At 46.8% G+C, this 13,039-nt stretch overlaps 1 protein-coding gene across 1 annotated transcript; it reads left to right on the forward strand.

Annotated features, from left to right (window-relative positions):
• The first annotated feature begins 640 nt into the window (after positions 1-640).
• Positions 641-4,096, forward strand: LOC136508371 (receptor-like protein kinase 7). The gene has a single exon (XM_066503029.1). The coding sequence runs from the start codon at positions 758-760 to the stop codon at positions 3,779-3,781; it is 3,024 nt and encodes a 1,007-aa protein (XP_066359126.1). The 5' UTR covers positions 641-757; the 3' UTR covers positions 3,782-4,096.
• The last annotated feature ends 8,943 nt before the right edge of the window (positions 4,097-13,039 follow it).

The following is a 13,039-nucleotide window of genomic DNA, read 5'->3' on the forward strand; positions in this document are numbered from 1 at the left end:
CCTTGCGATAGGGCCCATTCCTTTGGAACGATGGCGTCATCTTATTTATTTGATGGCGACCAGGTCAGCCGATCCTTGTTGAGTATCTCGGCCTTTTTTTGACGAATTTAGACCTCAGGGTCCTTTCTTCTTGAACCAAATTTTGGTGTCAACAAATGTCACATGCATCATTTTTTTTTAGAATTACACAATACAGCGCAGACACTCACAACGCACGCACACACCCCTATGAATACACGTACGCAAATCCTACCCCTACTATGAGCACCTCCGAAAAACTGAGCCGGCACATCACGAGATTCATAAAGTCACCATAGACGTCTCGCTGTCGACGGAGACGTCGCCTACCACTGCCTAAAATATATTCTAAAATTTCTAACCTACACACTGTTTGTGGATGGATTGAGTATCCTTCCAAAACATGTGCACTTTTGTGTTGCTCCTACATATGGCACCAGATTAAGCAAAGCACGTGTTGATTACAATTCGTAGAGTATCATGCTTCCTTTTTCAGCAGTGGCTTTCTCTCCCCACTAATTAACCCCATATAATCCAAACCATTGCTGCCTACTCCTAATCCGGTCCAGAACATCTATCATTAACACTTTGCCTAGTAGCTGCATCTGCAGAGACTAGAGAGAGGACCCCTAGTGAGGACGTCGAGTACTGCCACCTTAAAACCAGTCAAACATCCACACACTGACACCGAGGAACCAACGAACCACGCGTCATCCTTCGCTCCCCGACGCCCGGCGCCATGCCGCCCGCCTCCCCCCTCCTCTCCCTCTTCCTCGCCGCCGCCATCGTCACCTGCGCCACCGCAGCGACCTCCTCCTCGTCGTCGTCCCAGGCAGACGCGCTCCTGGCCTTCAAGGCCGCCCTCACCGTCCCGCCCGAGGCCGCGCCCATCTTCGCCACGTGGAACGCCACCACCGCATCCCCGTGCGGCTTCACCGGCGTCAGGTGCGCCGGCGGCAACGTCACGTCGCTCTCCCTGCCGGCCCTGAAGCTGTCCGCCGCGACGGTCCCGTTCGCCGACCTCTGCGCGTCCCTGCCGTCCCTCGCTACGCTCTCCCTCCTGGAGAACTCCCTGGCGGGCGGCATCGACGGCGTCGCCGCGTGCACCGCGCTCGAGGACCTCAACCTCGCGTTCAACAGATTCACGGGCGCGGTGCCGGACCTCTCGCCACTGACCGGGCTGCGCAGGCTCAACGTCTCCTCCAACTGCTTCGACGGCGCGTTCCCGTGGCGCTCGCTCGCCGCGACGCCGGGCCTCACCGTGCTCGCGCTCGGCGACAACCCGTTCCTGGCCCCCACGCTCGCGTTCCCGGCCGAGGTCACGAGGCTCACCAACCTCACCGTGCTCTACATGTCCGCGGTCAAGCTCGGCGGCGCCATCCCGCCGGAGATCGGCGATCTCGTCAACCTCGAAGACCTCGAGCTCTCCGACAACGACCTCAACGGCGAGATCCCGTCGGAGATCGCCAGGCTCACCAACCTCACCCAGCTCGAGCTCTACAACAACTCGCTCCGCGGCCCGCTGCCCGCCGGCTTCGGAAACCTCACCAAGCTGCAGTACTTCGACGCGTCGCAGAACAACCTCACAGGCACCCTCGCCGAGCTCCGGCACCTCACGCGGCTTGTGTCGCTGCAGCTGTTCTTCAACGGCTTCACCGGCGAGGTGCCCCCGGAGTTCGGCGACTTCAAGGAGCTCGTCAACCTGTCCCTCTACAACAACAACCTCACCGGCGAGCTGCCGCGGAGCCTCGGCAGCTGGGCGCCGTTCAACTTCATCGACGTGTCCACCAACGCGCTCTCGGGGCCCATCCCGCCGGACATGTGCAAGCAGGGCACCATGCTGAAGCTGCTCATGCTCGAGAACAACTTCTCCGGCGGGATCCCGGAGACGTACGCCAGCTGCAAGACGCTGGTCAGGTTCCGTGTCAGCAAGAACAGCCTCTCCGGCGAGGTGCCCGAGGGGCTGTGGGCGCTCCCCAACGTCAACGTCATCGACCTTGCCAGGAACCAGTTCAGCGGCAGCATCGGCGACGGAATTGGCAACGCCGCCGCGATGACCATCCTCTACCTCGCAGGGAACCGGTTCACCGGCGCGATACCGCCGTCGATCGGCGACGCGGCGAGCCTCGAGACCATGGACCTGTCGTGGAACCAGCTCTCCGGCGAGATACCGGACAGCATCGGGAGGCTGTCCCGTCTCGGCAGCCTCGACATTGAGGGCAACGCGATCGGCGGGCCAATCCCGGAGAGCCTGGGCTCCTGCTCGGCGCTTAGCACGGTCAATTTCGCCGGGAACAAGCTCTCCAGTGCGATCCCCGCGGAGCTGGGCAACCTGCAGCGGCTGAATTCCCTCGACGTTTCCCGGAACGAACTCTCCGGCGCCGTGCCGGCGAGCCTCGCCGCGCTGAAGCTGAGCAGCCTGAACATGTCCGATAACCATCTCACCGGACCCGTTCCGGATGCGCTAGCGATCTCGGCCTACGGCGAGAGCTTCGTCGGGAACCCTGGGCTGTGCGCCACCAACGGCGCTGGCTTCCTCCGCCGCTGCGGTCCGAGCTCCGGGAGCCGGTCGGCGAACGCGGCGCGCCTGGCCGTCACGTGCATCCTCAGCGTCACGGCGGTGCTGCTGGCGGTGCTCGGCGTGGCAATATACCTGCAGAAGCGGCGGCGCGCGGCGGAGGCCGCCGCAGGCCTGGGGCCCGCGGGGAAACTGTTCGCCAAGAAGGGGTCCTGGGACCTCAAGTCGTTCCGGATCCTGGCGTTCGACGAGCGGGAGATCATCGATGGCGTCCGCGACGAGAACCTGATCGGCAGCGGCGGATCCGGGAACGTGTACCGCGTGAAGCTGGGCAACGGCGCGGTGGTGGCGGTGAAGCACATCACGCGAAGGGCGACGGCGGCGGGGAGCACGGCACCGTCGGCGGCCATGCTGGGCGGAGCGGCGCGGCGGACGGTGTCGGTGCGGTGCCGCGAGTTCGACTCGGAGGTGGGGACGCTGAGCGCGATCCGGCACGTGAACGTGGTGAAGCTGCTGTGCAGCATCACGAGCTCGGACGGCGCGGCGAGCCTGCTGGTGTACGAGCACCTCCCGAACGGCAGCCTATACGAGCGGCTGCACGGGGCCGGGGCGGTGGCGGGGCGGAAGCTGGGCGGCGGGCTCGGGTGGGCGGAGCGGCACGACGTGGCGGTGGGCGCGGCGAGGGGGCTGGAGTACCTCCACCACGGCTGCGACCGCCCCATCCTCCACCGCGACGTCAAGTCCAGCAACATCCTCCTGGACGAGTCCTTCAAGCCGCGCCTCGCCGACTTCGGGCTCGCCAAGATCCTCAGCTCGTCCGGCGGTGCCGGCGACTCGTCCGCCGGCGTCGTGGCCGGGACGCTGGGGTACATGGCTCCGGAGTACGCGTACACGTGGAAGGTGACGGAGAAGAGCGACGTGTACAGCTTCGGCGTGGTGCTCCTGGAGCTGGTGACGGGGCGGCCGGCGGTGCTGCAGGCGGAGGGAGGCGAGAGCCGGGACCTGGTGGACTGGGTGTCGCGGCGGCTGGAGAGCCGGGAGAAGGTGATGTCCCTGGTGGACCCGGCGATCGTGGAAGGGTGGGCCAGGGCGGAGGCCGTCCGCGTGCTCCGCGTCGCCGTGCTGTGCACCAGCCGCACGCCGTCGATGCGCCCGTCCATGCGCTCCGTCGTGCAGATGCTGGAGGACGCCGCCGCCGCAAGGGAGGACGACGACGCCAAGGTCCTGGGGGTCAAGGTGGTCTGAAATTGAATTGTATGACGCCGTAGGATTTCGCCGTGTCCGTCGCCGGCGGTGACCGGCGTCCAACCGGATTAGTTGCTGTACGTAGATAGGAGGACGCGCTCGGTCAGAGGAGGCAGGAGAGAATGAGATGCTGTCACTGTCAGCTGAGGTGAACAGAGTCGGCAGCAGAGCATGAGCATGTGTAGTGTAGCAGTAAGATTAGTAGATTATTTTGCCTGAAATAACCGGCCAAGAAATGTCCATCTTCTGCAGTTGTAAGCTGTAACAGTAAGATAATACTACAGAGAGCAGGCAGGCATTTTTGTCTTTTTGTAAGTACGGTTTGGCTGAGAGGTCCGTCAATGGAGTAAGATTGTTTGGCGCCTTTTTCCATGACAAACCAAACATTCTCTTGGACTCCTCCAGCAGTCCATTCATTCTCTTACTGCAGAAAACATAAAACGTGTCCAGCTCACATGCATGCTCCAAATCACCCACACATCTGAGTGACAGCAGTGAGCAGGAGGAAGGTTCAGTTTGGGAATTAGTAGCTTCAGGCATTCCGTCCGCCGTGTGGTGTGGTTGTGTTGCGTAAAGAATAAATAACGCAGTCGTCGTCGGCGTCGCTGTCGCGGCGGCGGAGCTTTCACCGGCCCGGGAATCGCTGCCGGAACGAGGCCGTGGTTTAATACAAGGCAGAGACTTTGAGGAGGGAGGATGGGCAGGCGTAGGCGTGCTCCAATAAAACTCTGAATTGAATACCACCCAACGGTGTGCAGGTGCAGGTGTGCCTGCCGGAAGACCCGCGGCATTGTATTTGTTTGTCTGTCTGACCATCCGGACTCCATCTGAATTCTGAACGATGAGCCACCACCAATGATAAGGCCATCATCTGTTCATCACACAGACAACTACCCAAAAAAAAAAAAACCCTTCAGGTGGACTAGGAACTTCACTTTCTTCTTCTTCTTTTTTTGAAACAAACTTCGCTTTCTTCTTGGATTCGATGCAGAGGTACAGGTGGCATGCAATTCACTTTCTAGTTTCTTCTGTGCGGTTTTTCTGCTGCATGCTGACTTCCAACTTTCCAAGCAAACTAGTAAGACTGAATGTATTCAGAGAAAATGGATTGCTCAGCTCAGGTGTTTCAAACTGAGTACAGTACGTGTGTTGGGGTTAACTTCTTACAGATTTTTCAGAACTGTTGGCCGGAGCACAAAATTGGTCAGTTCGGAGTACTCCTATATGGCACTTACAAGTTACACAAGAATATTTTTTTCTCTCTCTTTTGGATCAACATATGGGTCAGGCCAACATGTTCGCCAAGTAGGCTTTTCTCGGCCGCCTTCCATCTGATGGCCTTTCCTGGGTGGAACAGCAACATGAGTAGATGCAATTTATTGACAGGTTCATAGCTGATCTTGGGCAAGAAAAGCCAAGGCCGGCGTCTCCTTCGTGCATACCCCACAGGAGCCTGGCGTGGATTGCTCCCCCTGCCGGGGTGGTTAAGATAAATGTTGATGCTGCACTCTCTAAGAACGATCTCAAAGCGTCGGCTGCGGCAAATGTTAGAGATGAGAATGGTCGTTTCCTGGGAGCGTTGGCTCTGGTGCTAAGGGGGATATCAGATCCGGAGGTGATGGAGTCTATTGCCTGTAGGGAAGGTATGTCCCTCGCTCTGGATATTTAAGTAGCAAACTTCAGATTGGCGAGTGACAACCAAAACATCGTGAAGAATATTCTTCAAGGCAGTCGGGGAGTCTATGGGCAAATTGTTCAAGAAATTAACGCGAGAAGATCAGCTTTCGCTAGCGTTGAGTTCGTGCATGAGAAGAGGGACTCCAATGTTGATGCTCATAATATTGCTCGTAGTGCTATCTATGATGACTTAGGTCGGCACGTATGGCTGTTGAGTCCACCTTATGGTGTTTGTAACTCCTACACGTCTCCTGGTTAATAAAGATGTGTAGGTTCTGCTCAAAACAAATTCACTTTCTAGTCTCTTCTCTGCATTTTTTCTGCTGCATTCCGACTTCCAACTTTCCAAGCTGACTAGTAAAACTGCATTCAGAGAAAAGTGAGCAAAGTACGTGTCTTTGGGACAAGTTCACAAAGATTTTTCAGAACTGTTTGCCGGAGCACAAAATTGGTTAGTACGGAGCATATGGCGCTTAGTTTTTTTTCTGAGAATCATATGGCACTTAAAGTTACACAAGAATGTCTTGTTCTTTTGGATCAACTGATTGGGGTTTGAGTACGCCCAGCAGCTATTCGCAGAATGTTTTTTTAGGGGAAGCTATTCGCAGAATGTTTGTATGCAGGCCTCAGGTCGCCCGTTTCATTTATCATTAAGCGGCCCACGGCCCAATACTAGAACGTTTCGTTACGTGAGCTTGTGTACCTCCGCAACCACATATGTGGGATGAAAACGGATCGGTTACGAACGGATATCATTCATATTATATTTGTTTTCATATTTCTGTTCGGATTCGGATTCGGACACGGATAGCGTTCGGATACATATACGAATACGGATTGACTCGGTTACGGATACGAATAATGAGTATCGAATACGGTATGAATCGGATTCGGAGAAGGTCGGATACAAATATCTATTCGGATATTGAGTAAAAGCAGCATATATATATATCATACGTGCGCAAACCATTACACCACTCTATGAGTACATAATCCATCTAGATTAAGCCGAAAGACTAAAAAGTAAAGCAACAAATAAGATAAAGATACAGATACATCATACATCAAACATCATACAAGCACCAATCTTCGCGGCATGAGTAGAAATAGCCAAGCTCATGGCTTCATGGGTCTTATGGAGTCATGGTCATGGATTCAAGATCTACAATCCTTATATAGGTCATTTTTCATTTGAGAAAGTTTGAATAAAATGTAATTCAAATTTCACAAGTGTGTGACATAGTTTTAGAAAGTCTATATGAGATTCAAGAATTTGTGACTAGTGTTTGATAAAACTTTCTCAAATGGGAAAATGAGTTATGTAACAATTGTAGATCTTGCTGAGATAATCAAACTTGGTATTCAGAGATTTTTCATCTGAGGTCATTTAGTGTCTCATTTGAGCAAGTTTGACCAAGTCAAAGTTGGTCAAATAAAAAAATAAGACTTTGACTCTAGTATTATGAACTCTAAATGACTTCAAATTGAAAAGTTTTGAATACCAAGTTTGTTAAACTCATCAGGATCTACAATTGTTGTTTTGGTCAACTTTCTATTTGAGATAGTTTGGACAGTTCAAATTTGTGATTTTTAAATTTCAACACCTACAAACTAGTTTTCGGAACCCTAGATTGTCTCAAATTCAAAAGTTTTGAATATCAAGTTTGTTCAGCTCATCAAGATCTACAATCCTTATATAGGCCATTTTTCATTTGAAAAAGTTTGAACAAAATATAGTTCAAATTTCATAAGTGTGTGACATAGTTTTAGAAAGTCTATATGAGATTCAAGAATTTGTGACTAGTGTTTGATAAAAATTTCTCAAATGGGAAAATGAGCTATGTAACAATTGTAGATATTGCTGAGATGATCAAACTTGGTATTCAGAGATTTTTCATCTGAGGTCATTTAGTGTCTCATTTGAGCAAGTTTGACCAAGTCAAATTTGGTCAAATAAAAAAACAACACTTTGACTCTAGTATTATGAACTCTAAATGACTTCAAATTGAAAAGTTTTGAATACCAAGTTTGTTAAACTCATCAAGATCTACAATTGTTGTTTTGGTCAACTTTCTATTTGAGAAAGTTTGGACGGTTCAAATTTGTGATTTTTATATTTTGATGCCTACAAACTAGTTTTTGAAACCCTAGATGGTCTCAAATTGAAAAGTTTCGAATACCAAGTTTGTTCAGCTCATCAAGATATACAATCATTATATAGGCCATTTTTTCATTTGAGAAAGTTTGAATAAAATGTAGTTCAAATTTCACAAGTGCGTGACATAGTTTTAGAAAGTCTATATGAGATTCAAGAATTTGTGACTAGTGTTTGATAAAACTTTCTCAAATGGGAAAATGAGCTATGTAACAATTGTAGATTTTGCTGAGATGATCAAACTTGGTATTCAGAGTGTTTTCATCTGAGGTCATTTAGTGTCTCATTTGAGCAAGTTTGACCAAGTCAAATTTGGTCAAATGAAAAAAACAACACTTTAACATCTAGTATTATGAACTCTAAATGACTTCAAATTGAAAAGTTTTGAATACCAAGTTTGTTCAACTCATCAAGATCTACAATTGTTGTTTTGGTCAACTTTCCATTTGAGAAAGTTTAGATGGTTCAAATTTGTGATTTTTAAATTTTGACGCCTATAAACTAGTTTTTGGAACCCTAAATTATCTCAAATTGAAAAGTTTTGAATACCAAGTTTGTTCAGATCATCAAGATATACAATCATTATATAGGCCATTTTTTCATTTGAGAAAGTTTGAACAAAATGTAGTTCAAATTTCGCAAGTGTGTGACATAGTTTTAGAAAGTCTATATGAGATTCAAGAATTTGTGACTAGTGTTTGATAAAAATTTCTCAAATAGGAAAATGAGCTATGTAACAATTGTAGATCTTGCTAAGATGATCAAACTTGGTATTCAGAGTTTTTTCATCTGAGGTCATTTAGTGTCTCATTTGAGCAAGTTTTAAGTCAAATTTGGTCAAATGAAAAAACAACACTTTGACTCTAGTATTATGAACTCTAAATGACTTCAAATTGAAAAGTTTTGAATACCAAGTTTGTTAAAATCATCAAGATCTACAATTGTTGTTTTGGTCAACTTTCCATTTGAGAAAGTTTGGATGGTTCAAATTTATGATTTTTAAATTTTGACGCCTATAAACTATTTTTCGGAACCCTAGATTGTCTCAAATTGAAAAGTTTTGAATACCAAGTTTGTTCAGCTCATCAAGATATACAATCATTATATAGGCCATTTTTTCATTTGAGAAAGTTTGAATAAAATGTAATTCAAATTTCACAAGTGTGTGACATAGTTTTAGAAAGTCTATATGAGATTCAAGAATTTGTGACTAGTGTTTGATAAAACTTTCTCAAATGGGAAAATGAGTTATGTAACAATTGTAGATCTTGCTGAGATAATCAAACTTGGTATTCAGAGATTTTTCATCTGAGGTCATTTAGTGTCTCATTTGAGCAAGTTTGACCAAGTCAAAGTTGGTCAAATGAAAAAACAAGACTTTGACTCTAGTATTATGAACTCTAAATTACTTCAAATTGAAAAGTTTTTAATACCAAGTTTGTTAAACTCATCAAGATCTACAATTGTTGTTTTGGTCAACTTTCTATTTGAGATAGTTTGGACAGTTCAAATTTGTGATTTTTAAATTTTGACACCTACAAACTAGTTTTTGGAACCCTAGATTGTCTCAAATTCAAAAGTTTTGAATACCAAGTTTGTTCAGCTCATCAAGATCTACAATCCTTATATAGGCCATTTTTTCATTTGAAAAAGTTTGAACAAAATATAGTTCAAATTTCATTAGTGTGTGACAGTTTTGGAAAGTCTATATGAGATTCAAGAATTTGTGACTAGTGTTTGATAAAAATTTCTCAAATGGGAAAATGAGCTATGTAACAATTGTAGATCTTGCTGAGATGATCAAACTTGGTATTCAGAGATTTTTCATCTGAGGTCATTTAGTGTCTCATTTGAGCAAGTTTGACCAAGTCAAATTTGGTCAAATAAAAAAACAACACTTTGACTCTAGTATTATGAACTCTAAATGACTTCAAATTGGAAAGTTTTGAATACCAAGTTTGTTAAACTCATCAAGATCTACAATTATTGTTTTGGTCAACTTTCTATTTGAGATAGTTTGGACGGTTCAAATTTGTGATTTTTAAATTTTGACGCCTACAAACTAGTTTTCGGAACCCTAGATTGTCTCAAATTGAAAAGTTTTGAATACCAAGTTTGTTCAGCTCATCAAGATCTACAATTTTTATTTTGATCATTTCTCCATCCAAGGTCGTTTGAACTTAAACGGATAGTATCCGGACGGATATATCCGTTTTTTTACTCGGATTATCCGTATCCGCCGGATACCGACGATATCATATTTGTATTTGATATCCGTGTAAACTATCCATTTAAGTATCCGTATCCGGAAAAAAATCCGAATATCCATATAATTATCCATTTAAGTGTTCATATTTGTTCGGTCGAACGGACGGTCGGATAAATATCCGTACCATTTTCATCATACATATGTCCCACCAGGCCAACATGTTCGCCACGTAGGCTTTTCTCGGCCGCCATCTATCTCATTTCGACAAGCCTAGCGCCCAAACGTCCGGCCCTAAGCCTGTGTCCGAACGCGGCTCCGTTCGACGCACCCGCCGCGCCCCTCACGTAAAATAGAATCGCATCCGCGCAACAGGAGAGAGCGCTCGCCGCGCCCACGTCACCACACGCCTGTGGCCCCATACTCCCAATCGCGATGTAAGTAGCCCCCTCCACCCTAGCGCTCATCCCGCTCCGGAGGCAACGTCCGTCCGTACGAAGCTCCCTCGTTCCACGCCCATCGCCCATCCCTCGTTCGTATGGATGCCCTGCCGGCTCTGGGAGAGACGATGCAGCAGAAGGTGGGAGGAGAGATGCAACGCCCGATCTACTTTTGAAAATCTAAAAACAACGGTTGCAACATACGTCTGAAAGGCAGTTGGAACACTTAAAACATACTTCTGAGAACACTTAAAAAAACACACCTCAAACACACTTGAAAACCATTGCAACCATACGCAACATCCGAATGAAACACATGCAACATATGTATGAAACATATGCAACATCCAGATAAACACAACTGCAACATGCGTCAGGAAACACACAGATGAAACATACCTCTGAAACACTCGAAACATACTATTGCAACATGCCTCTGAAAACAAATGCAACATGTGCAACATCCCCGATCTACTTTTGCAACATCCATATGATTCAAATGCAGCATACCTCTGAAACACCAGAAACAATTGCAACACAGGGGGGAGAGCCTGGCGCGGGGCGCGCCATGGCCGCTGGATCTGAGGGCATTGGGAGCTCCCTGTGAGGGAGGATGCCGGTGTCAGGGGAGGGGCACCGCCAGGGTGGGGGAAGGAGCCGCCGGGGTGGGGGAGGAGGACGCCGGGGCAGGGAAGGAGACGCCGGTGAAGGGGAGGAGGACGCCGCAGTGGGAGAGAAGGACGCCAGAGTGGGGAGGAGGACGGTAGGGATGGAGCAGGGTTGTGGAGAAGACAGGCGGGAGGCGCGAAGGAGAGCGGTCGTTGGCTCGCGGTCGCCATCGGCTGGTGGAGACGAGTAGGGCAGTGGGAGCAGGCTGCGCGGTGGAGGCGGATGAGAGGGAGCAAGCGTAGCGAGTGGGGAGACACGTCCGGCCGCACGGACGCCCGGGTGGAATCATTATCAATCTCATTTCGGCCTTGCCTGGGTGGAACGGCAAGTTGGCCCAATGGGCTAGCCAGGCTTGTCCTCATTTGGTATGGCTGTATTGCATGTAAACAAGTGTGGGCTTTATTTGGGCCATAACTAAGTCTTATTATCACGATATATTGGCAAATGAGATTGATCTGTTCTTTTTTTTTTTGGTTGGGCCAGCTTCATTCTACTCCTAGCATGGACCGTTTGGGCTTGTCTCCGACACATTGCTTGTTTGGGCCTTTTGCACCTTCTCTTGCAACCGTTGAGAACCAGAATGTCACATTGCCACTGCTCAGTCTGCACAAGAACAAACAGGGCCTATAGAATTTTAATGAAACAATCTCAAATTCGAGCTGACCATGTTAAGCTAGCCACCTTGAATCTTGTGGATGACCATATTTTTCGTCCAATATCGTCCCACGGTATCAAAGGAAACCTATATACATATGAGCAATTTAATATATAGTTCAGCTTATGTCTTTGTGAGAGAAGGAGAAAAACAGCTTTACCCATTAAGTTGTTTTGGAAATGAGTGTTTGGTAAAAAAAAACAGCTCACAACAGCTCATAAAACTATTGTGAGATATGTCAAACACGCCCATAATCTTTTATCCTAATATAAATAAAGAAGAGATTCAATGCAAGTTTGTTATATCTGCAACATTTGACTGACTGGTGATTGAAATATTGATGTAGCTTTGTGGCGAGCATGCACCGTTGTTCAAAAGGAGTATTCATTCCCCGCCCACTATACAAAGCTAATGCCATATGACAGTGTTTTCACCTTATGATTGTTAATGGCCGTAATCATTTCTTCTTTTACTAAAAAATATTCATATCTTTTAAACTGATCCTCCTGTTCTTATTTCACGAGGAAGGTAAAAGTGGAGTTACCATGCATGCCGTACCATACCTAACTCTTCCATTGCATAATGTCCTGCCATCTTCACACACGTGCGCACACCATCAAGACTCATCGCTAATACATACCTTCGGTTCACAACACCTTGTTGGGCATAGGAATTAGGCCATGTTCCCCCCAAAAAAAACTAGATTATAACAATCTAGATAATATATTATGATAATCTACACTGTTTAGATTCCTAGATTATAGTAGGTAATCTTCAATTAGAAGGTTTCGAGCAGATTATATAGGATTATTATAATTTGGTGCATGGATTAAAATAATTTGCACCATAATCTCTCCTATCTATTGGATCGTTTTAGCTGATTAGGTCTAACAATGATCAGACATGACCTTAATGAGATAGATAAAATGACCATCTCACCCTCATTTATTATTCACTATAGTGATCATGCATGGGCAAAGAAGTTAGTTAATTAGTTAGTGGTGCAATTAAGAGGAGTAGGACTAGAAAACGTAGTATAAATTGCCTAGAAGCCATTAAACAACAATTACTCACTCCATCCCAGAAAGAATACAATTATAGATATAGTACAAAATCAAATCATATTCAGTTTGACCAAATTTTCTATAAGGACTAATATTTAGATATCAAGTAAGCATCATATAAATTTGTCATGAAATATATTTGAAATCATAACTGATGATGGAATTTTCTATATATTTAGTTAAAATGAAAATAATTTGACTTAGACTAGATCTAGAATCGCATTCTTTTTTAGATGGCAGCAATAGCATTTGGAGTAATAAAAGAGGCTATTTTGATCCTGAAGAAGTATAAATTATCATATTTCAGATTGCTACAAGACTAAACTCTTTACACCATATACTTCAGATTCATGATCTGAAGGAAATGTAAACTGTCAACTATAGCAATAGCA

The sequence above is a fragment of the Miscanthus floridulus genome, chromosome 15 (assembly GCF_019320115.1).
Source record: "Miscanthus floridulus cultivar M001 chromosome 15, ASM1932011v1, whole genome shotgun sequence".
Classification (NCBI taxonomy): Eukaryota; Viridiplantae; Streptophyta; class Magnoliopsida; order Poales; family Poaceae; genus Miscanthus; species Miscanthus floridulus.

Bases quoted from the DNA above. Each gene is read 5' to 3' on its own strand.
- LOC136508371 (XM_066503029.1), top strand. From the start codon at position 758: ATGCCGCCCGCCTCCCCCCTCCTCTCCCTCTTCCTCGCCGCCGCCATC.